The sequence below is a fragment of the Nannobrachium achirus genome (assembly GCF_963921795.1).
Source record: "Nannobrachium achirus genome assembly, chromosome: 15".
Taxonomy (NCBI): Eukaryota; Metazoa; Chordata; class Actinopteri; order Myctophiformes; family Myctophidae; genus Nannobrachium; species Nannobrachium achirus.
Window position 1 is genome coordinate 6,311,471 of NC_137822.1, and position 25,142 is coordinate 6,336,612.

Below are 25,142 nucleotides of genomic sequence, written 5' to 3' on the forward strand. Positions count from 1 at the left end.
CACTTCAAGGAGAATTCCGACCTAGAAGGTGGTCTTTCCAGGTGTTTTCTTTTTCCCCCATAACAGGCAATTTTGTCCATTTGTCCTACCAGATCATGGCCCCGGCTCCAAACAGGAGTGATCGGTTATAATATAACAATATTATTGTTAATGCGCTTAATTCTCTCAATCGAAAAACATTTTATTTTTGTAGGCTACATGTCTGAAAGTAATAACTTCTAAAGGTAAGATTATCTTCTAGACCAGAATTGACTCTGAGTCATATAGTCAAATGTGTTTATGATTAGTGTGTGATGACCTACAGCCAGGGTTTACTTATGAACTGACATGTCATGACAGGTCCTCGTGTGTGTTTCATCATGCAGTGTTTTTTGAAAGACCCTTCCCGTCATTGCTTTACATACCATAGGATGAGTAACAGGTGACAGGGGAAGGTTAAACACTATATATCCATACTATAATTAGAGAGGTCAGTCAGTCAGTCAGTCAGTAGGTCAGTCAGTCAGTAGGTCAGTCACAATGCATTTCCACCTTTATCTCTCCAGCAACGGATCCCAAATTTCACATGGCATTGGCCATTAGCATTATACAGACGGTGATGGAGCCCGATTTCCATTTTTCACAAATTCAAGCTATTTATTAGCGTTTCTTTACCACTTCTGTTCAACACTACACCCTGTTGTCAGGGTTACGGTCTGTTCCTCCAGGCTATGGGATCTGTAGCCCCACACACACACCCACCAATCTCACAGTTAGGAATGTTGCAGTGTCTCTCTCTCTCTCTCTCTCTCTCTCTCTCTCTCTCTCTCTCTCTCTCTCTCTCTCATGTGGTTTGCCTGCATGCACGGGTCACTCATGCACCGGGTGCATTTGATGTGTGTCTTATCTTCCGACGGGTATGGCAAAATTATGTAGAGCAAGCGCATACATCCCCATACTTCTATTCACCTAATGTAGCTGTTAAATTATTTGTATCCATCAAAAAATATACACTCCTCCATGGGTTGCTCCTTACATTATGATGCTCCCACATATTCTCACGCACGCACCAGTTACAGTTACTTCCAGCAAGAGCCGCTGATACAAACGACCTACGGCCTGGTCGCGACTTAGGCCACGACTTGGAGGTCGTAGGTCCCGGTTCTGGAGGTTTTGCGCGATCTCGGTCGTAATTCAGCGACCTGGGAAGTCCGCGATCGAAACTCTACGCTTGCTAAGGGAAGGGACGCGAGTTTAGAAACTCTACGCTTGCTAAGGGAAGGAGCGCCGCGATCGAAACTCTACGCTTGCTAAGGGAAGGGACGCGAGTTTAGAAACTCTACGCTTGCTAAGGGAAGGAGCGCTCGTTTTCAACAGCGTCGGCAGGTTAGCTACTCAGTGTCGGCAGGTTAGGGTTAGGGTTAGGGTTAGGGTTAGGGTTAGGGTTAGAGTTGGGGTTAGGGTTAAGGTTAGGGTTAGAGTTAGAGTTGGGGTTAGGGTTAAGGATAGGTTTTGGTGCACCTCGCGCGGTCCAAGTGACTACAATGGAGCGCTTCCTACCTCCGGTTCAGCCAATCACAAGCTTCAAAAGGTTGAATAGCGCTGCTGCTCTAGAATATTCTGCAAAAAGACCTTTTAAATACGACCGCGGACTTCCCAGGTCGCTGAACAACGGCCCGATCGCGCAACAACGGCCCGGGGACGACCGAGGTGGCGCAACCACGGCCGGGGGTCGCGAAACTAGACCGGCCGCGACCTAACAAGTATGTACCGCGAACTACGACCTCCAGAACCGGGACCTACGACCTCCAGGTCGTGGCCTAGGTCGCGACCAGGCCGTAGGTCGTTCGTATCAGCGGCTGTCTCTCGTTACTTTTTCCATAACCCACACTCTGCACATATATTGGAGCACATATCTTCAAACGGGTAAGGTCTAGTTGAGCTTAATGTTGTTTTGTGTCTGAACCACATTTACATTTGTGAATGGAACACTATAATTACCTATTCAATTATTATCTTGTATTGTAGATATACAATAAATACAGTCATTTACTGTTTTGCTCAAAGGCATATTTCACTTCCAAAAATGTTTAGGTTATTTTACTGTCTACTTCGGCTTTTGTGAGCACCCCCGCACGAGAGAGAGAGAGAGAGAGAGAGACAGACAGACAGACAGACAGACAGACAGACAGACAGACAGACAGACAGACAGACAGACAGACAGACAGACAGAGAGGCTACTGCAATAAAAAAGTCCTGTATTAAAAATGTACTTGAATAAAAGTATAGGCTACAAAAGTATTGGTATCAAAATGTACAAAAGTAGAAAATACTCATTATGCAGAAAGTCTTAAAAAAAACTTGTGAAAAGATATTTGAAAATAGCAGATCTACTAGCTCACAACAATTGTGAGCTGTAGATCGGCTATTTTCAAATGCTCGAAATGTACGTAAGGCTGAAGTGGTTAATGTATATTTGTCATAGTAATCAAAATCTCCACAGTACAGTAACTAGTAATAGACATAATAGAAAGCTTGCCTACAGTAGATCTGGGCCTGAGAGCCATGGTGACGGCCCAGGAATGTGCAGCGGAAAAGTGACAATAACTCTCACAATGCACACAATGTGGGGTTGATGGTTTCTCTTTTGCAGAAGTTAAAATTGCTGTAGCTTGTTTCAACCCTTCACACATTTTGAGCAAAATTGTAGTGTGACCAATTGTTATGAATAGTCCTATTTATTCTTCCCCACTGTCACAAGGTGAACATAACAGTATTGGTGGGTCAAGAAGAACATAATAGGAGGAACAGGCTGTGCACAGCATCCCATATCGTACAGTGTCTTCCCAGAGTCCTCACTCTCATCTGTTTGATAAGCAGCTACTGCTCTCTGTATTCCCAGGCACAGCAGATGTGTAATTCCTGGTGTGTTTCTCCACATACTCCAGCCTCTCCGCAGTTCTCCTGCTCCTACAAAGCAGTGTGTTCTTCACATGCTTTCTGAAGTCATCTGACACAAAGTAATAAATAAAGGGGTCCAGACAACTGTTAAGGCTGGCCAAACACAGAGTGATGATATAGAAGACATATCCATTATTAGTCTCCCCAATGCTCAGCAGAGAGTAATGAATCACCAACATTATGTTACTGGGGATGAAACAAACCAGGAATGTCACCAGTACCGTCACCATCAACACCAAAGCTTTGCGACGGTTCTTTTCTGCTGTTCTAATTACGTTATGTGCCGCCTTCTTCTTTAGGTACCACAACATAAGGACATAGGCCACAACAATGACTATGCAAGGAATAAGAAACACAACAGTGGCCATTAACATGAAGTAGTAATAACGGTACTTTACAGAAGCGAATGGATTGTTTATGTCCCATATGGCACTGACATCATGGCAGGTGGTAATATTGAGGTCTATGACTCTAACTGTGTGATCATACTGGTATAGAGGAATGGTGGTGGCCAAGATAAAAACCCAGATGGACACACAGACACCAATTGCCACTTTGTTGTTCTGCTCAGAAAAAGGGTCGACCACAACCTGGCACCTCTGTACACTCAGCCAGGCAATGAAGAGGATGGAGCAGTACATGTTCCCATAGAAGAACCCCACCAAGACTTTGCACAGCCCCTCTCCATAGATCCAGTCATTCCCATTAAAGTGGTAAGCGATCTTTAGGGGGATCCAGATGACAAAAAGCACGTCAGACAGAGCCAGGTTGGCCATGTAGATCGTTGATGGATGCTTCTTCTTGGTCCTGAACAGAAACACCCACAGAGCCATGGTGTTGGCAGGCAGGCCCACAACAAACACTATGATGTAGAGGATGGGGAGGAAGATGGTGGTCAGATGGCTCTTCAGTGTGTCAGCTGTTGCTTTATCCACACGAACTCGGCCCTGGTCCTGGGGGTCCACAACCCCGAGGAGACGGGGTTTTCCTTCAGTTAAGCAGACATACACAATAGTCAATTTCACTGTGATAACGTGAATGCAACCACAACAGAAATTTCTTTAAGAAATGAATTTACCGGTTGCACACATTTCATAAGAGTTCTTTGTTTCGGCACGCAAGCCTTGCCGAAGTGCATGTCCTTTAAAGGATACTTTCTGTGAGTGCAGATGATATTTTTTCATATATATTATAACTGAACAGTGTCCCTCTTCATTATATTTCTAATAATCTTAGGTGTTGACTCTGATACAAAGGCTAAATGATGGTCTCTCAAACTCCTAAACTTATTTATTTATTTTATTTCATTTTTAAACTAGTTTTCCCAATGCCACAGACACTCCATTACTAAATATTTACAATATACTGTAACAAGTGTGCCATGTAAAGTATTGTCTCCTTTCCACTAGACAAACTAAGTAATGTGCCATCCCATGTGTAACGTATACATTTCCTTCCATACACCACAGCATACAAAGCCTCGTGTAGCTCAGCTATTTTCAAAATTTTCAAAATTGTATTATTTGACAATTTCGCCAATGTTTGACCAGCTATTAGAGGATAGTTTGTTGATTACTTTTCACACAGTAATAGTATTTTTTCGCAAGAAATTGTCACTTTACTGTCATCTGGGGACTGTCATCTTATGTTCATAAATATCTGTCCTCCAGGTACATAAAGAATACATTGAAACAACTTCCAGCCTCACCTTTCCATCTTGACGCATTTGATGTAGAACTCCAGGTCAGAAATAGCACGACCAACAATAATCGTATTGATCCCATGTCTGCTGAGCTCTGTGTTTGTGTTGCTCTTCTCACTAGATTCTCCCACTCATGCAGAGTGTAACATTTTCAGTGAGGGTCTACAAGTTTTATCCTGTTACTTTTTCAATGTGTGTCTACAAGTTGTATCCTGTTGAGGAATGTGTGTGTGTGTGTGTGTGTGTGTGTGTGTGTGTGTGTGTGTGTGTGCGCGCGTGTGTGTGTGTGTGTGTGTGTGCGTGTGTGTGTGCGTGTGTGTGTGTGTGTGTAAGGGGGCTTGGGCTATACTTCTGGTGCAGGACTGCCACATGAATCAAGTGACTGATCCAGGGCTAAACGTGCACAAACTCTTGTTCATACTTGTTCATACAATTTGTATACATACAATTTTAATTTGTAAATACCAATACGATGTTTAAACAAATAATTACTGCTTTTTAAATGTATTTATTTCACCCTTTTGGATTTATTGTTTCAGTGGAAGCATTAGTCTTGTGTGGCCAGGCTGTTGCCTCCCACAATTTTCAAATGCTTCCAGTCAAACAGTCTAGACGAGCAATGGAAGCTCTGAAAATGATCAAGAGATAAAGCCGATGTGACGCCTCCTCCTCCTCCTCACTTCTATTTCATCTAAGGATATTATGTGGGTTGCTGCTTACCACAAATGGAAATTGACAAATTAAATGTAAAGATATTTTATGGTATATTTCTTTGTGAACGCACATTGTTTATTTGATGGCCTTCCTGGCCTGGCATTTGGCCTTTATGCCCTCAAAACAAAGAGCAGAACAGCAAAGGTCAAGTGGCCTTACTCGTAAAATGATTAAATTCCAGGCCTGCAGGCCTGTCTTGTCTTGGGAGCTTGATTCGATTGATTGATTGAATATTTATTATTAGACAGAAATGTAACGAGTACAGTCATACACTTTTTTCTAAAAGGATAAGTCCTGTGGACTTCCATTGAGGTCCATTGATGTATTGAATTGTGGGGCGGCATAGCTCAGGGGTAGAGAAACCGTTATTAGAGCACGAAGGGTTCCCAGTTCGAATCCGGGCTCCCCCTGAGTTAATGTCGAAGGGTCCTTGGGCAAGACTCTGAACCCCACATTGCTCCCGATGGGCTGGTTGGTGCCTTGCATGGTTTCCTCCGCCACCGGTGTATGAATGTGTGCGTGAATGGGTGAATGTAATGCACAATCTCTGTAAAGCGCTTTGGATAAAAGCGCTATATAAATGCACCATTTACCATTTAATTAATCAACAACATAGCATGAAAAATAACACCTAAATACAACATCATCAAAAATATAAAACACTATACAGTATGTACAGAGTAGAAGAAAGATGTGGATCCTTGGAGGGTCTGACTGTGACAGCCTTTCTAGATCGCTAGACTGTGTTCACTGATTCTGTACATAGTCATGGCATTCCCTGGATTTGGATGAGTCAAAGTGCTCTCTGGTATTCTCTATACCAGAGAGGGCTATTTAGGGCTTGTTCGCTCTGCTTTTGGTTTCATTGTTCTAGGGCTGTACAGTACAAAAAGTGTAGGTGATAATATATAACACAGTGTAGTCATTTTCCATCTTATTTTAAAATATTGACCAGGCTATAGTTTTTTTTATAATCTATAGACCAATAATGCTTCAGTTGTATTTATAATGAACTATTATGGTTACATTTGTGTTTCATAAGTTTATGCCTATGTGCCCATTATTTACAGTGTTTAGAAAACATATTGACAGGGCAGAGCCAGATTACAAAACGTTGAAATCAGCTGGGGCATCAAGGCCACTGTGGCTTCAGGGCATGTTAGTATAATAACAGGGCCAAACTGCAGGGGCCACAGCAGAATGCTTTCATGCATGTAGCCTTGTAACAACGCTTCCAGAGCCATGCTGCGGCCTATAAAACAAGACTGTCTCCTATAGCAGAAGGTGGCTTGGCTTGACCTACAAGTACGCCACCTGGACATGACGCTAGTTAAGTTGCAGGTTCTTACCCTTGATTCTGAGTGCCAAGCAGGGAGGCGTTGTGTTCCATTGTATAGTCTTTGGTATGACCTGGCCGGGAAATTGGACCCCGACCTCCCAGGCTCAGTTCGGACACTCTAACCACAAGGCCACTGAGCTGGCTTCATGCTTGATTGCATGTACAGTACAGTACAGTCAAGTCCCACCCTTCTTTTTCATCTGTTGCATTATCCACGATAACAATGGCCTGGTCCTGAAGGACAATATTGCCGTTTGGTTGAAAATGAAAGAATGGATTACATCAGTTTGGCCCATCCAATATGGGATTACTGTATATGACACCATATATCCAGTGCCAATCTGTCCTTAACTTTTTGATATATATATATATTTTTTTTTTATGACACTCTTTCTTTATAATTTATTTTCATACCCGGCTCTCAAAAGAATGTCATGAATGTCCTTGGCCCATGCACCCTTGATTAAGATGTTGCACTCAAATACCTTGCACAGATATACTGTAACACTTCGTTGGGATCTCACCCCACATCTCCCATGACAGCCAGGGTTGGTGTCAATGTTGTGTACTCCATCTCTCTCTATTGTGTACAGCCTCACTTTTAGAATATTGCTTAAATCCCCACACTCCTAGTACATAATCTAACAGATAAAATGTTGTCTCCCTATAGGCAAAAGGAGGGACTACAAGTCAGCCAACAACTTCACTCAGCTGTTTTGAGAAAGTATCACAAACTGAATGTCTCAACAGTACTAGAACGTTATCTGACCCCAGAGTATTGCATTATTCAATTTACTTTTATATAAAGAATTAAAAAACTAAAAAACTAAAAAAAACACTGGCATATATTCTTGACTGAAAATTTGCTTTTCAGCACTTCCTTGGATAGTTTACAAAAGGCCACATAATCTAAGAAACCAACTGGTTAGAGTTGATGTACCACCCATCAACCAGCCAAGAAACCTTTTCATACAGGACACCCCTCAGGGTAACAGTGGCTGCTGTCCTCAGTGTAATTTTACACACACAAACCACTACTTTCACACACCCACGTACGTACTGAGTGGGTTGTGAAAGTGACGTACTAACTATGCCACAGGCTCTGTCTGTTTTGCAATGGAAAGTCAGGTGGAGGGGGATTGTCGTCATCGTCACTGGTAGCTTATGACTTTGTCTAAACATGTAGCCAACCTGTACAGCAGCTGGGATCTGCTCCTCTGTGTTGGACTTCCCAGCCCAGGGGGTTTTGACCCCCACCTTTGTGTTGCCTGTGTAGCTGTATTTTACCCTGTCACAGGACTCTGACTTGTGAGACTCCAACCCTCCCTGTGTAAAAGCTACAACACTCTGCTTTAACTTGTGAGCAATGGATATTAATATGTGTTTGCCAGACCCATGAAATGGGTAGGCCTACATAAGCAAATGTCTGTCCGGGTTTTCTATATAAAGGGTATATATGATGATGACATGATGATGACATGCCTACAAAAGGCATGATGTCATAAATGATGATGACAGACAGGGGGTTGGCAGAACCGGGGTCTGGCACAACCAGGTTGACCTGGTCTTGTTTTCAGACATGTGGGGGGAGTGCTTTTTGCAGGCTGGAGAGAGGAACACAAGAAGAGCGAGGAAACAAGCCCTAGCCTCGCTATAGGCTTAGGCTATAGCTCTGATGCTTTTAAACATGTCCTGATTGTCCTCAGCCAAATAATAAATCGTTCACCTGCTGCATTGAAAGCAACACCATTAATTTCACACAGCTTGCTGAAGAAAGTTTGTTTCAGAACCGTTTCAGCACCTCGGACAGTGACCTTGTGGTGATTGCACAACCGAGCTTAGTTAGGCAGACCAATGACACCTTCACGAGTTCATGAGTCATAGTTAAACGTGTTTATTATTAGTTTGTGATGAACTACAGCCAGGATAGGATGAGTCAGTAACAGGTGACAGGTCAGGGGAAGGTTAACCACTTAAACCCTATACTTGATATCTACTATATATTGTTTTATGTCTTAACCAACTTTCTTTTTCTTTTTAAACAATTATTTATTTAAGTTATTCCTTTTACAAAGGTATTAGCAGTTACCGGTATATAAAAAAAAATCTCACCCTTGCGAAGTGATCGGTGCAAACACGACATACTTCTAGATCTCTTCATATGTAGGAAGTATGATATCTTGTGGAAAATTGGCAATGAAACAATACAATGAAAAATAAATAAATACATAAATACATATAAAGAAATTGAATTCATCATCTAGAGTGTGGTCTGTGTGGTCGCATTTCTGAATCTTTACAATATATAACATTTATTGTGTAATAACAACATATCTAAGATGAAATGTTATTTGTTAATAATAATGATGTATATATATATATATTGAAAAACCATACAATATGCAAAAACATATGACTGATGACGGTACACACTCAGATGTATCTTTTTTTTTAAACCAGCATCAAACAGGCAAATATTTAACAGACAGAGACAGATGTCACTAGGGGGCAGCACAAGACTTTAACATTGTGAAGAGTTTTCCCTTACTCAACTGTCTGAAACTCTTGTCACAATGTTACAGAGGAATGTTTTTTCTGCTGCATGGATACGCTGGTGTTTCCACATGTCGAAAGAATGAAAGAAACCTTTGTTACAAAGTTCACAGTGGAAAGGTTTTTCTCCAGTGTGGACACGCTGGTGTGTCTTCAGATTACTCGACTGACTGAAACTCTTGTCACAATGTTTACAGAGGAAAGGTTTTTCTCCAGTGTGCATATGCTGGTGCCTCTGCAGGTGATCCGACCGACTGAAACTCTTGTCACAATGTTTACAGTGAAATGTTTTTTCTCCGGTGTGGATACGCTGGTGTGTCTTCAGGTAACCTGACTGACTGAAACTTTTGTCACAATATTCACAGTGGAAAGGTTTTTCTCCAGTGTGGGTACGCTGGTGTATCTTCAGGTCATTTGACTGACTGAAACTCTTGTCACAACTTTTACACTGGAAAGGTTTTTCTCCAGTGTGGACACTCTGGTGATTCTTCAGACTAGTCGCCCAAGTGAAACTCTTGTCACAATGTTTACAGAGGAAAGGTTTTTCACCCGTGTGGAGACGCTGATGTAACTTCAGTTGAGATAAAGAGCTGAAACTCTTGTTACAGAGTTTACACTGGAAAGGTTTTTCTCCTGTGTGGACACGCTGATGTATCTTCAGTTGAGATGAAAAGCTGAAACTCTTGTTACAGAGTTCACACTGCAAAGGTTTTTCTCCCGTGTGGACACGCTGATGTATATTCAGTTGAGATGGAAACCTGAAACTCTTGTTACAGAGTTCACACTGCAAAGGTTTTTCTCCCGTGTGGACACGCTGATGTATATTCAGTTGAGATGGAAACCTGAAACTCTTGTTACAGAGTTCACACTGGAAAGGTTTTTCACCAGCGTGGACACCTCCACTTGTCTCCCCCCAATCATCACTGTCCTCAGCGACTTCAGTGTCAGATTCGAGTTCAACTTCAACTTCAGGACAGTGTGAAGAGATGTCTTCATCAACCTCACTTTTCACTGCTAATAATGTCAACATTGATCCACCAGTCTCCTCTGGTCTTTGAAGTTCTTCCTCAAGTTCCTCTTTAATGTGTGGAGCCTCTGGTTCCTCCTGGAGCAGACTGTGGCTCCTCTCGTGTTCAGGAGAACACACAACCATGTGCAGGGTGTCTAGGAGCAGAAAAATACAAATAGTGAACACTGGGTTCCTAAAATGTAGATCTATTTTTCCATCTTCCATGTACATAGATCTCTGAAACAGGCTTCAAAGTTTTCGCAAGATTTAAGCAAAATATCTTAAAACGTAGCCGCAATCGATACATTTAGTTGTATTAGCCGACCTACCCCATGTGAAAACTAGAAGCAGTGCTCTTCCGAGCACAGGTCTCCACCAGGCCAGGCGTCCTGGTGGTGCTACTGTATAATAGGCCAATGTAAAAAAGGTGGCATATGTTCTTCACCTTAGACCTTTCATGGCAATCGGACACTGCATGCATGATTTGAGGCATTGTCCAAAAATGTGTTTTGCTAAAGTCTACCTGCTGGTGGCGCTATAACAGGCCAATGTGAAAAGGGTAGCATTTGTTCCTTGACATAGTGGGAATATGTGTGGCAAATTTCACGGTAATCGCAAGCTGCGTTGATGATTTGAGGCATTTTGTTAAAAAACTGAGCCATCCTGCAAACTTTGGAAGCTAATATTAGCCAATCAGGATGGAATATGAAATATCAGACGGATCAGACTCAATCACATGACTATAGAGATACTGTGTACTGATTTGTGTTATTTTTGGAGAAAATCTTAAGGAGTAATATCCAAAAATCTGTTTTACATAAGTCGGCCCAAAGGTGGCGCTATAAAAGGCTGATGTGAAAAATGCAGTGAAAAGGTTTTTCCTTGGCCTCTAGGGAGTGTGTGTACAAAGTTTGAATGCCTGGGTTTCCGAGGCTAGGGTAACCCTAACCCAGGTAAAACCACAAATCGGCATGTTATAGCGCCACCATGAGGCTGATTTAAAAAAATATAAGTGGCATTTCTTCCTCTGCCTAGTGGGAATGTGTGTGTGCGATTTCATGATAATTGCACTTTGCATTTGTGATTTGAGGCATTTTGTTCAAAACGGCACAATCCTACAAACTTTGGAAGCCAATCTTAGCCAATCAGGATGGAATATGCAAAATCTGACAGATGTACAGAAATGTGTTTTGCGAACATCGGCCTCATGGTGGCGCTAGAACAGGCCCATTTGACAACTGTGGGTCAGAGGTTCTGAAATGGCATCCAGGGAGTGTGTGTGCTCATTTTGGCAGCGACCGGGCCAACGGTGACTGAGATTAGGTGGTAACAAACTGCGAGGACGCACACGCGGACACACACACACGGACGGATGGACACACGGAGGGGAAAACATACTCTCCCCCATGCCTTCGGCTGGTGGAGACAATAATTGGGGCAGAGGTTCTGCTCTGGCACCCAGGGAGTGTGTGTGGATGTTTCGCTGCCATCGTGCCAACGGTGCCAAAGATGAGCTTTCTACAGACAGAGGGACACGCGGAGTCGCAGACAAACGCAGACGGACAGGGTGCAAAACATAGTTATCAGCCATGCCATGCCTTTCGGCCTGGTAGAGACAACAATAATCCAGCCTATGGATTTGCATAACGGAACCATTTTGAATATTTTTGTTTTAAATTATTTTTGTTTACATCCTTTAATTTGTATGTATATTATTCCACACTGATGAAGCACAATAATCTTACTGCCAATAGTGCAGCTAGCAACTCTATCTTATTTCTTTGTGACAAAGACAATAAACACCTTGAAGCTGGAGAATGGGATAGAAAGAGACGGTGAAACTCAGTGGTGAAAGAAAATACTCACATAACTTAAGTAAAAGTATCAATACTGCAATATAGAAATACTCTGTTACAGTAAACTTAAAGGGGCACTCCACCACTTTTCAACCTATGTTCATATAATTGATCCTCACTCAAAAATAGCTTTTCTTTTTTTTTTTTTTTTCAGAGGAGGGCTGTGGGCAGGTCAGAAACCCATAGTCTTGTGACATCATCGATTGCCAATCCAGCTTATAGAAACTGCAGGCTTTCTATTCCTGAAAAGTTGCAATTTTAAAGTGGAAGCCATTGTTCTCGCGATAATAAAAATCTTTTTTTTTTTTTTTCAAAAATATTGAAAAAGTTTTTTTTTGGGGAAAATGATGATGTCACAAGACTATGGATTCTGAACTTCCCACAGCTCTCCTAGGAGACTTGGACTAAGTAGAAAAAAATTGTGATATTTTATCATGACCATTAGTGAGGACCTATTATATGAAGACAGGTTGAAAATTGGTGAACTACTCCTTTAAGTAAAGGTCCAGAATTCAAAAGGTACTTGTTGTTAAAGTGTTGGCATCAAAATGTACTTAAAAGTACCAAAATTAATAGTAAATATGTTTGAAAATAGCAGATCTACAAGCTAACAACGCATATTGGTGCAATGCGCTGTGTGAGCATGTAGATATTGTCTATTTTCAAATAGCCATGGTATAAAATAGCTAAAGTGGTTCATGTATGTTTTATAATATCATAAGTTATACCTGCAAGTAACTAGTAACAAAACTTCAAATAAGTGCAGTGGAGTAAAAGCACAATGTTTGGATCTGAGATGTAGTTAAGTAGAAGTAAAAGTATTGGAAATTGATAATACTCAAGTAAAGCATGTATACCTCAAAATTGTACTTAAGTACAGTACTTAACCGGGCCACGGGCAAGTAGAGATCATGTTCTACTTAAGGTCATGCCCACTTGCCCGAAAAGTAAATCGTCCATTTAAAAATTATAGGTAATATTTTAAAACGCTCAATTTAACACATATTTCTTTACTTTCTGGGTCTGTGCGATAACATGTCATACTGTACCTCAATACTTCCAAATCCAAATATCTACATAGCTGTGATTGAATATGTCTATGGTTTCACACTAGACAGAGCGTTCTGGCCACGTTCAGGTGTTTAGACAGATATCTGGCGTTGTGTTTATAGACTGTTGTGTCCGCTCTCAAATGAGCACTTGTCCGGTCGGGCAACCTGAAAGCAAACTTCACCTGCCCGAAAGTTTTATTTACCTGCCGGGGGCAGGTGGGCAAGCCTTAGTTAGTTACTTTACGCCACTGGTGAAACTTACTGAGGTCTGGCTGTTCTTCAGGTTCCTCCTGTTTCACTGAAACACTTCCAGCCTGGTCTGCACCTGTAGTCTGGACTCCACAGTCCACACAGTCTGGAGAGGTCATCTGCACCTGTAGTCTGGACTCCACACAGTCTGGAGAGTTCATCTGCACCTGTAGTCTGGACTCCAAAGAGTCTGGAAACAAACAATTACAATCCCTAAGTTCACTAGTTCAGGACTAATTACAAAGACTTTGAGACACTCAACATCAGTAAAATAGACTTTCAGTCCCCTCTTCACTTCAGTTTGTTCTGCACAGTCTGATGTGGATAATTACTCGTAGTAATCTTCTCCCTGATACTACTACTACTACAACTACTACTAATAGTAATACAAATAATAATAATACTAATACGGGTAATAATAAGTGTAATAATAGGCCTATTAATAATAATAATTTTGTAATATCTTTTTCAGGTAAACACTGTTCAGGTTCACTACTATCTATCATAATACTAAAATGCCCCTTTTCTTTCAGGTCAATGCTCAAGTAACTTGAGTCAAGTAACATACATTCCCCAAGAATTTATTCTGGTAGAAAACACACTTTAACAGCTCTAAAGTGGGGAAGGACCGTCATGTATTCAGGGCTAGGAAGGACCGTACTTGTCTTTAAGCTATTTTAGCATTTAGCGTTAGCCCACAAAACCAACCTGTGTGTACTGTAAATAAATTCCTCCAGTCTTCACAACGTGCCAGCCTGTTGCAAAGACAACCTCCGACAACCTCCGAGTCGCAGAGACACAACTTATAACGAAGGTTTGGTCACTGCAAACTTACTTATAACAGACTTTATCTGTATCAAAAAAAATACATTTTAGCTAGTTCTCTCTCTGCTCTGTGTCTGTGCTCCCTTTGTTTGTTTGTTTAGATGCCGTGTTTCAACCCGGATGAGAGAGAGGAACGGACACGCTCCTCATCCGTGCCTCTCTCTCGTCCGGGTTGAAACACGCGCGCGCGCACACACACACACACACACGCACGCACGCGCACACGCGCACACACACACACGCACGCACGCGCGCGCGCGCGCACACACACACACACACACACACACACACACACACACACACACACACACACACACACACACACACAATCCTTATCCTTGAGTTCCCGCAGAAGACCCACAACATTGTAGTATCCTCTGCATAATAGGTCTACTGTGTTCTATCTGTCTATCATTGATCAATCAATCAATCAGATTGATTGATTGATTTATTAGCAGTTTTCAATAGAAAAAAGCCTACAGTTTCATGACAGCACAAATCACTGGTGCAAGGTCAACTAAAAGGAGATCCTAGTAAGCTTTACGGCTTAATTACACAGGAACCACTTTATGTATCTGTCACATTCAATGTTATGAGTTAAAAATGGGTTTCCAATGTAATAATGTAATTACTGTAATGTAATTAATGTAATGTAATTACTGTACCTTTTCCAATGCAAACTTCAAATAAAGCCTTCAGTCAATCAATCCAAACTTTAAGGTATAGGGTAAGTGATTTCATTTGCATATATGCATGATTTAGTGGAGTCCAAAGTATCACTGGACTACAGCCTATGCACTGACTGAGTATGGCATTGAAAATTACATTAAGTATAATGCCAGAGTGTTGTTGTAATTTATAGAACAAAAGAGGACAAGGGCCAAATATTTCCTGATTGTAAACTATCATTTAACACTCTCAGACAGTGTCTGTAGTAAAGTCAAATATCTTGGACATTTTATTACAGAGCAAATGACAGATGATATTCACAGACAGTGCTGCAGGATGTATGTACAGGCAAACACTCTTACATGGAAATTCAGTATGTGCTCTGCATCAGTTAAGATCACTCTGTTTAGAGCTTACTGTACACCACTCTACACTGCCCACTTGTGGTCAAGCTACAGAAAAGCAAGTAGGCTATCCAGAAACTTCAAGTGGCTTATAATGATGCCAAGAGCATTCTGCTCAAAAGACCGAGATGGTGCAGTCAGTGCGAGCGAAAGGTTTGTAGCTGCAAGACTTAATACATTTCAAGCAGTTCTCCGTAACTAAATGCATAGATTCATGTGCCGCTTGGATGAGTCTGTGAATAGCATCATTGTCAGCATAAGTAATCCTGTGAAGAGCTGCATATTATAGATATTCCTCTAAGACCTTGTCCCTTGAGCCAATGCATTACCACCAATTCATTACATATTAAGTTGCTCGAGCCCGAAGATAAATGGCCTGATGTGATATTCCAGTGCATCCATTGAGTATAAATTTGGCACGACCATCGATCACAAGCTCACCTTTAAGACCAATGGTGAGAGGATACATTCTAGGTGCCGTCAAACCGCCTGTTCTTCCCCAAGAAGATGAGGTCCAGGTCCAGCCATCAGTCCTGCAGGCATTCTATGAATTGTTTGCTGAATCCAAATTGACCTTCAATAGCACAGCACACCATCGACCCGAAACCCCGCAACAGGATTGAAAAGACCAGCAGCAAGATCATCGTGCCGGACCAGAAGCCACTCAGCAGCATCCACGAGAAACGGACAGTGCTAACCTGGTGAAATGCTAACCTGCCGACGCTGGTGAATGCTAACCTGGTGAATTGCTAACCTGCCAACACTGGTGAATGCTAACCTTGTCGGACCAACGGAAGGTCCAACCAATGCTCAGTCCCCCAGTAAAGAAGGCCTCACAAATAGTTGAAGATACACACCCTCCATGCCCGCTATAACCTCATGCCCTTAGGACACAGATACGAATAATATACACTTCCCTGCCCCTCAAAACCAAAAGAGTTAACACCTTGCTTCAATATCCCCTATCCCCAACATCTGTCCTTGGGGGTAGCAACATGAAGTGTCCAACCTCGCTAATGCTCTTGTGGGTGAATGGAAGCAAATTGCAGCAGCAATGTTCCACCTAGTGAAACCCCATCCCAGAATAATGGAGAATGTTATAGTAGCAAAGCGGGGACCAACTCCAGATCAAAGCTCATGATTTGCTTCCATTTAGCCACAAGACCACTAGACCAGTGATGAGGTCAGACACTGATGTTGGGTGATTAGGCCTGACTCACATGGCATTCAAATTCATGCCAACGGCGATATGATTTGAATTGCAAATAACCACAAATCATACATGTTTGTTAAAACATATCTGAAGAGTATAAATGTAGAATCAATTTTCTGTTACTGGATCGTCTATTTCTCGCTTCAAATATTTTTTTTAAACATTCTTGAGAGCGTTTAGTTGTAAATGACAGTGTGTGTGTGTTTGTTTACATGGCTCTCACATTGGATACAGCACTAAATTCACGCAGTGTGCAGCCTGAGTGCAGCTGCAGCAGGTGCTCTGAGCCTTTGATTAGGGCGGAGCAGTCTGTTATCCAGAAATAACAGACCACTGATTTCAGTCAGTGATTGACCAATCAGAATCAAGCATTCAACCAAGCCGTGTAATAATATTATTTAAATGAGCTACATGCCAAAACAATTGCTAATGAAAAGATTTAATAAATGTAACTACCATAGTGCAACATTGATGGATTTGAACTCTACCTTGGAAAGAGAGTCAACCCAAAGACACAAATAACCAGAAGAAAAGTCAAAAGGTATTGTCACAGAGACTCAGACACGGTGTGGTTAAACAATGATTCATTCCATTCAACAACAAAAAAGACAAACAAGGTTACAGTATGATGGTAAAAGGTTTCTCTCTCCCTATTTACAGAATAGGAGAGCTTTTAAAACATTGTAACTTGGTCACTCAGGACTCAGGAGACAGCAGTTGTGGGGAAGTGAATCCAGATAAAAAAAGTCTGTATACAGTACTGTCCCCTTCAGAAGGCACATCGGGCTCTCTACCCCGCACGTCAAAAAATCTCTTGCACCAATCTGACAAAGAGAGAGCCCCCAGGATTAAAAATTTGAATTCTGTAAAAGAAAGTATGGGATGGAAATTATCAACCGTTTGGTGCATCTCTAACCTTTGAAAGGGTAATATATTGATATGTACTTTGAATGCTTTGCCCTTTTCTATTTCTGTAAAAGCCTTTATTTCTTTAATAGATTTACCTGCGATTCTAAAATCTGATTTTATAAGCATCATTATGAAATGTATAGCCAATAAGCCATAAATATCTGCTTAAATAGGGGGGTGTTGAACCTATACTCTAAGTGTGGCCTAACGTGTTGGTTTATTGATTCAAAGGTTTAGTTAATATTCAAAAACACCTCCTTGGATCTAATTATCCTAGATTCAAAATAACTACTCTGGTACCACACCAACAGTCAGATCCAGCAGTGAGCTACAGTTAATCTCAGGTTACAGAGGAGGACCAGAGGATGTCATAGGCAGAGGTTTCTGATGTTGAAATTAGGAGGGACTGGGAGATGGATGTCAGGATGTGGTGAGATGAATTGCGGAAAGGTTTTTCTCCAGCGTGGACACCTCCACTTGTCTCCCCCCAATCATCACGGTCTTGTTGAGTGACTTCAGTGTCAGATTCGAGTTCAACTTCAACTTCAGGACAGTGTGAAGAGATGTCTTCATCAACTTCACTTTTCACTGCTAGTAATGTCAACATTGATCCAGCAGTCTCCTTTGGTCTTTGAAGTACTTCCTCCTGTTCCTCTTTAATGTGTGGAGCCTCTTGTTCCTCTTTAATGTGTGGAGCCTCTGGTTCCTCCTGTTCCTCTTTAATGTGTGGAGCCTCTGGTTCCTCCTGTTCCTCTTTAATGTGTGGAGCCTCTGGTTCCTCCTGTTCCTCTTTAATGTGTGGAGCCTCTTGTTCCTCCTGTTCCTCTTTAATGTGTGGAGCCTCTGGTTCCTCCTGTTCCTCTTTAATGTGTGGAGCCTCTTGTTCCTCCTTGTTCCTCCTCTTGTGTTCAGGAGAAACCTCCTCTTTACACACAACCATGTGCAGGGTGTCTAGGAGCAGAACAATACAAATAGTGAACATTGGGTTCCTAAAATGTAGATCTATTTTTCCATCTTCCATGTACATAGCTATTGCCTACTAGACTGACTAATCGGTTACTAAAATAAATACATGTGGTTCTGGGAACTCTGAAACAGGATTCAAAGTAATCGATACATTTAGTTTTATTACCCGACAATGACTTATGGCGATAGAACAAATATTTTAATTTGACTCATTAACACATGTTTTTGTGTTATAATTTTAGCCTAAATGTTTTACTGTACCTCCATGCTGTTTAAAATTTTGACTGATAAAGTATTACATTGATGAATCAATCAACCAACACTTGGAGGGACAGCGAATACAATTCCCGGCACCGGCAGGTGCCGCGGCAGGTGCCGGCCGTTACCTAACCCTAACCATAACCCTAACCCTCACCTTAAAGTGATAGTTCACCTATTTTTGACATGAAGCTGTGTGAAATACTTGCCATTACAATAGGGGTTACAAATGTATTAATTCATTACCAGAGTCCCGTGGTCAGAGTTCTGGTCAGTTTTAGATGAATATAAAGTAGTTCCGGTGATTTGGCAGGGGTTCATGGCCCAATCATTAAAAATAGATGAATCCACAAAACCAGCTTCATTTGTATTGTTGACCTATTTCTACCAAATAGACCAACTTTCGTTCAACTTTGACCCCTCTGTCACATGGTACTATTTTTTGTGTCCAGTATCACTACGCCGCTGCAGCGTATTTCCCCACAACAAGGTGCTTTGCAGGCAGCTGAACAGAACGAAACCTCGCTCTTTATGGTAGAAATAGGCCAACAATACAAATGACGCTAGTTTTGTGGATTCATCTATTTTCAATGATTGGGCCACGCCAAATGGCCCCCACCCCATTGGAACTACTTAATATTCATTGGAAACTGACCAGAACTCTGACCACGGGACTCTGGTAATCAATTAATACATTTTTAACCACTGTTTTAATGGCAAGTATTTCACTCAGCTTTATGTAAAAAATAGGTGAACTATCACTTTAACCTCAGTAAAACTATGCGCCGACATATTCCATCATATTCAAGGGCTTTTGGAGAGAACTCAGAATCCAGTCAATTCAGTTTAGAGCACTGGAGTGGAGTGGAGGTGTGTCTGTGACACAGCTGATCCTCGTTGAGAATATCAAAGAATATATTTACTGATGCCGATGCATATTTATTTATTGATTGATTACATACTTTGTTAGTATATATATATATATATATATATATATATATATATATATATATATATATATGTATATATATATATATATATATATATATATATATATATATATATATATATATATATATATAAGGATAACAAAAAGTCCTTGTTTCCATAGTGGTCATAGAATAACTGGCTATTATCATTGTCATGAAATTTACTGCCAAGAGTATCGTACAGTGAAAATACGTACTGAGGTGTGAGTGGTCTTCAGGTTCCTCCTGTTTAATAGAAATGTCCCTGGCCGAGTCTGGAGAGTTCATCTTCACCTGTAGTCTGGACTCCAAAGACTGGTCTGAAATTAAGTAAGAGAATAAGGAATATTAACTGAGACCTAGTGGAGAATAACAATAATGTTTGCTGAAGGTAAAGGCAATATCTAACCCATCTCTCAGATGAATGAGATAGTTTGGATCTGAGATGTAGTGGAGCAGAAGTAAGAGTATTCGAAATTGATAATACTCAAGTAAAGTATGTATACCTCAAAATTGTACTTAAGTAAATGTAGTTACACCACTGGTGAAACTTACTAAGGTGTGGCTTTTCTTCAGATTCCTCCTGTTTCACTGAAACACTTCCAGCCTGGTCTGGAGAGTTCATCTGCACCTGTAGTCTGGACTCCACACAGTCTGGAAACAAACAATTACAATCCCAAAGTTCAAGATTAATAACAAAGACTTTAAGAGAGACACTCAACATCAACAATAAAATAAACTTTCAGCCCCCTTTTCACTTCAGTTTGTTCTGCACAATCTGATGTGGATAATATAATATACCGCATTGGCCCGAATATAGGACGACTCTGATTATAACACGTCCAGTATTTTTCAAATATCCTTTTGGGGAAAAAAATAATATGTTGAAGACAAAACAAAATACAGTTATTTATAAAGAAAAACTTTCTTATTGTAAAATTATTATAGAAAAGCTCATACAGAGTACAGACAGATAACATTCTGCTGTATCAAGTTCTATTCAAGAACAATGTTCACAATTCAGACTGTGAAAAACGAATTCTAGACTGCAACAAAACAGTTGTGCAATACATCATTGGTGAAACAATAAACGGTTTGCTATATTGCAGTTTGCAATAAAAAAAGTAAATAGATAAAAAAGGGCAGTATAACTGCAAACTGGCCTAACAGCTGGCTGGCTCTTAATATGTAAAACATCTGACTGGGAGGGGGAAGGGTGCTACATTGCAACTATCCTAATTATAATCTATCTATAAATGCGACAAATCTCTGTTTGTTTGTTTGTTTGTTTGTTTGTAATCCGCGTATCTCGAGAACCGTTCGTCCCACCGGCTTCAGATTCGGCACGCGCGTTCCCCCGAGTGCAGTGCCGGGCCTCGACCCGACCCGACTCGCGGTTTTCCGAAACCGGCGCGAAACGTTCGGAATCTCCTTATGCGGAGCTGATTGTTGACATCAGGCTGTTCCGGAGGAAATCGGCGCAAGCGCTGAGTCATTGTGACATCACTTCATAAAAGGCTCTGACATCACGTACGCCACATGAGTCAACACAAAATCTCTGTGAATGTGTATGTATGTGTCTCGAGAACCCTTCTTCCCACCGGCACGCGCGTTCTCCAGATATGGGCATAAAGTCTGACATCAGAGTTTTCTGCAACCGGTACTGTGTGTGCAGAGATCTTCATATATGGGCATAAGTGGACAAAGACAAACAGATGGTCAAAACGGGTCCTATGACAACAGGTATATTGGGGTTTGCATTAAAGGGTGGGGCATTCATGGGGTTTGCATTAAAGGGTGGGGCATTCATTCCCTATTTCAAATTCGGCACGTGCGTTCCCCACCGCAGCAGGTAGTGCAGTGCTCGGCCTCGACCCGACCCGACCCGATACACGATTTTCTGGAACCAGCACGAAAGGTTCGGATTCTGATGTCTGACATCAGGATTTTCCGGAACTGGCACTGTGTCTGCATAGATCTCCATTTATGGGCATAAAATGGATGCAGACAGACAAATACAGATATCTCCATATATGAGCATAAATGGACACAGGCAAACAGATGGTCAAAGATCTCCATATATGGGCATAAAGTGGACGCAGACAGACAGATACAGATATCTCCATATATGGGCATAAATGGACACAGGCAAACAGATGGTCAAAACGGGTCCTATGACAACAGGTATAATGGGGTTTGCATTAAGTTTGTCTCCTCCTCCATCTGTTTGTCTGTGTCCCTTTATTCCCATTATGGAGATCTCTGTATCTGTCTGTGCCTCCGACTGTGTTGCAGACACAGTGCCGGTTCCCCCTTTAAGGCAAACCCCATTATACCTGTTGTCATAGGACCCGTTTTGACCATCTGTTTGAAAAAGCGACAGAAATCTCATATATGGGCATAAAATGGACGCAGATAAACAGATATCTCCATATATGGCATATATGGGCATACAATGGATGCAGAATCACAAAGATCTCCATATACGGGCATAAAAGGGACACAGACAGACAGATACAGAGATCTCCATATATGGGCATAAAATGGACGCAGATAGACAGATATCTCCATATATGGGCATATATGGGCATAAAATGGACCCAGAACTATAACTGCAGTGATCTCCATATATGGACATAAAATGGACACCGACAGACAGACAGATACAGATATCTCCATATATGGGCATAAATGGACACAGGCAGACAAATGGTCAAAACGGGTCCTATGAAAACAGGTATAATGGGGTTTGCATTAAAGGGCGGGGCATTCATTCCCTATTTACATTGTTCCGAGTTGGCCAGGTCGCCGACTAGACGCTGGGCCGCCCGAAGGGCGGCCCAGCTTCTAGTACAATATAATGGATCATAACTGTGATTATAATACACTATAAAGTATTAATGTATTACTATGATAATTACAATACACATACTAGACTATAATAGTGGTTATAACACAATAGAATCTATTATCATGTGTCACAACTATATCCTGGTGGTCTAAATGAAAAGTCAGTGAGTGATCAGTCATTATGAAGTGTTTGGCCCTGTTTGGCCTAGCTCAGACCTACTCTGGATTGGATACTTTTTAGTACCACATCTGCTTTCACACCACTCTACCCAGGTCCTTGTAGTGGAAAACCTGGCACAAGTGGGCAGTGTGGAGTGGTGTGGTGCTGGGCCATGTCAGTGGAAAAGGGGCTCCTCATAGCTCATATGTATCAGAATAGACTACAGTACATTATTACTCACAGAGGTCTTCTGCCTCGCTGGGCTCACTGTCGCTCTCACCACTCCTGTCCTCGTCGCGTTGTTCCATGGGCCCTGCCTCCTCCCACAGAACGTCATCCTCGCTGCCATCCATAGCGTTGGAAATGCAGCATTTCTTGAACCCGTTGATGATGCTCTCTGAGGAAACAGCATCCCATGCCTGTAGGATCCATTCACAGAGCAAACGTACAGCAGGCTGCTGGACCCTTCCAGTCAGCGTTAGTGTGTGATCTGCAGACAGGAGCCACTCCGTGTATCTCTTGTGCAGACTATCCTTAAATGGCTTGTTGACGACAACATCAAGCACCTGTAGCTGGCTTGTCATTCCCACGGGGATGATCACTAGGTCACCGTTCATCGCGCACACTTGCTTTTTGACAGGCTCAGTCAAGTGTCCATCCAACACCAGCATGTTTCTTTTTTTTCTGAGCCCCCCGCGCCGTCGGCCCCACACAACCTTGAGCCAGTGCACCATCCAGCCCTTTTCCTGGGCACGTACAATAATGCCAGGTGGCATGGTTTCTTTGGGTATTCTATTGCGTCTTAAAATCACATAGGGGGGCGGTTTTGTACCATCGGCAAGGCATGCCAACATCACTGTAATCCTGCTCTTCTCGTTACCAGTAGACTTCACTAAGACCGATTTCTCACCTTTCTTGTGCACGGTGACAGGTACTGGCATGTCGAAATAAACAGGTGTTTGATCAGCGTTGCCCATCTGATCCAAGGGGTAGTCATGTTTCTTTCTTAACTCAAGCACATATCGCTGATAAGACCGTAGCCTTTCTCTGAAATCAGAGGGCAAGCGCTGGGCAAGGCTTGTCCTGCGTCGCAACACTAATCCATTTCGCGTGCTCATTCTATTATACCAGCCGAGACTCGCTTTGAACTCAGTGGGAGGGATGTTGAGTTCTTTGGCTATTTCCAGGGCCTTTAGCTGGATCACCGGTCTGGTGATAGGCAGTCCGTCATTTCGTTTTTCAGTGACATATTCACACACCCTCCTGTCAATCTCTTGGAAGCGGCCGCTTTTGGGACCACGGAAAGCTTTTCTCTGACTGTTTGCACTTTTTAGACATTCTTTTTGTGCTCTCCATTTTCGAACGTTACACTCTGTGACACCATATTTCTTGGCCGCCTGGCAGTTGTTTGTTGACTCTGCCACGTTGACAACCATTAATTTAAAGTTGGCATCAAAACTTCGCCTCTGTTGTTTGCTTACTTGTCCAGCTTTAGAGCCACTTTGTTCAAGACGTTTGCACCGTTCCTTCATTTTACATCACAGCTGACTGAAGTTGTCTGTGTGCGTTCACTGTGTTGCTTGTTGCTTCACTCGCTTACTGGTTACTTCGGTGCCGGCAAACTCGTAGTAATCCTCTCTGATAGACGATATTCCCTCTTTAAAGTAAGCAGAATTATAGATGTATCTTTTTAGAAAATCCATTTAATTATTAAGCCATTATTTGTGCAATTGAAATACTACTACTACTACTACTACTACCACTTCTAATAATAATAATAATAATAATAAAATGTTTTAATAATATTCTTTTTCAGGTAAAACACTGTTCAGGTTCACTACTATCGTAATTAAAATGCCCTTTTCCCTTCAGGTCAACGCTTCTTATTCATTGAATCATAAAAACACACTTTAACAGCTCTCAAGTGGGTAAGGACCGTCATGTATTCAGGGCTAGGAAGGACCGTACTTGTCTTTAAGCTATTTTAGCATTTAGCGTTTAATAGCCCACAAAACAAACCTGTGTAAATTCCTCCCGTCTTCACAACGTGCCAGCCTGTAGCTCTAACGAGTCCGACTGTCGTGCAAAGACAACCTCCGAGTTGCAGAGACACAACTTATAACGAAGGTTTGTTCACTGCAAACTTATGTTATAACTTATAGCAGACTTTCGCCTATGTGAAATGAGCAGAAATAGCGTTAGCAGAAATAAGGCTTCCGGCGCCGATCTCTTCAGAATAAGAGTACCCCTAAAGCCATTGAAAAACGTTGAAAAACGGACAATTTGCCATAATATGGACGTTAAAAATATAGATTAAGTATCTAAACGAACATACAAAATGCTAATTATGTTTCTGTGTAAAAAAGAAAGATTTTAATAACATAAAAACATGATAAATGGATAAATGCTGTTCACTGGAGTGCATAGCCTTTACAAATTTGACTCTGGACAGCAGGCGTCTCTTTGCGTCGTAACTTTGAACACACGCACGCGTTCGGGGAGACGT

General features: G+C 41.7%; 2 protein-coding genes across 2 annotated transcripts in view; both read right to left on the reverse strand.

Annotated features, from left to right (window-relative positions):
- The window catches only part of LOC308299184 (proteinase-activated receptor 2-like), a gene marked incomplete at both ends in the record, with an annotated part of 8,006 nt that extends 5,162 nt beyond the window's left edge, over positions 1-2,844 (reverse strand). The window contains one exon of the mRNA XM_080742902.1: positions 2,839-2,844. Within this exon, the coding sequence (XP_080599028.1) occupies positions 2,839-2,844 (6 nt within the window). The remainder of the gene's footprint in view (positions 1-2,838) is intronic.
- Positions 2,841-23,577, reverse strand: LOC308299185 (uncharacterized protein; the record flags this gene model as incomplete). The annotated part of the gene is made up of 4 exons (XM_080742903.1): positions 2,841-3,928; positions 13,491-13,604; positions 20,182-20,280; positions 22,878-23,577. The coding sequence occupies 4 exons, from the start codon at positions 23,575-23,577 to the stop codon at positions 2,841-2,843; spliced, it is 2,001 nt and encodes a 666-aa protein (XP_080599029.1).
- Between the last annotated feature and the right edge of the window lie 1,565 nt (positions 23,578-25,142).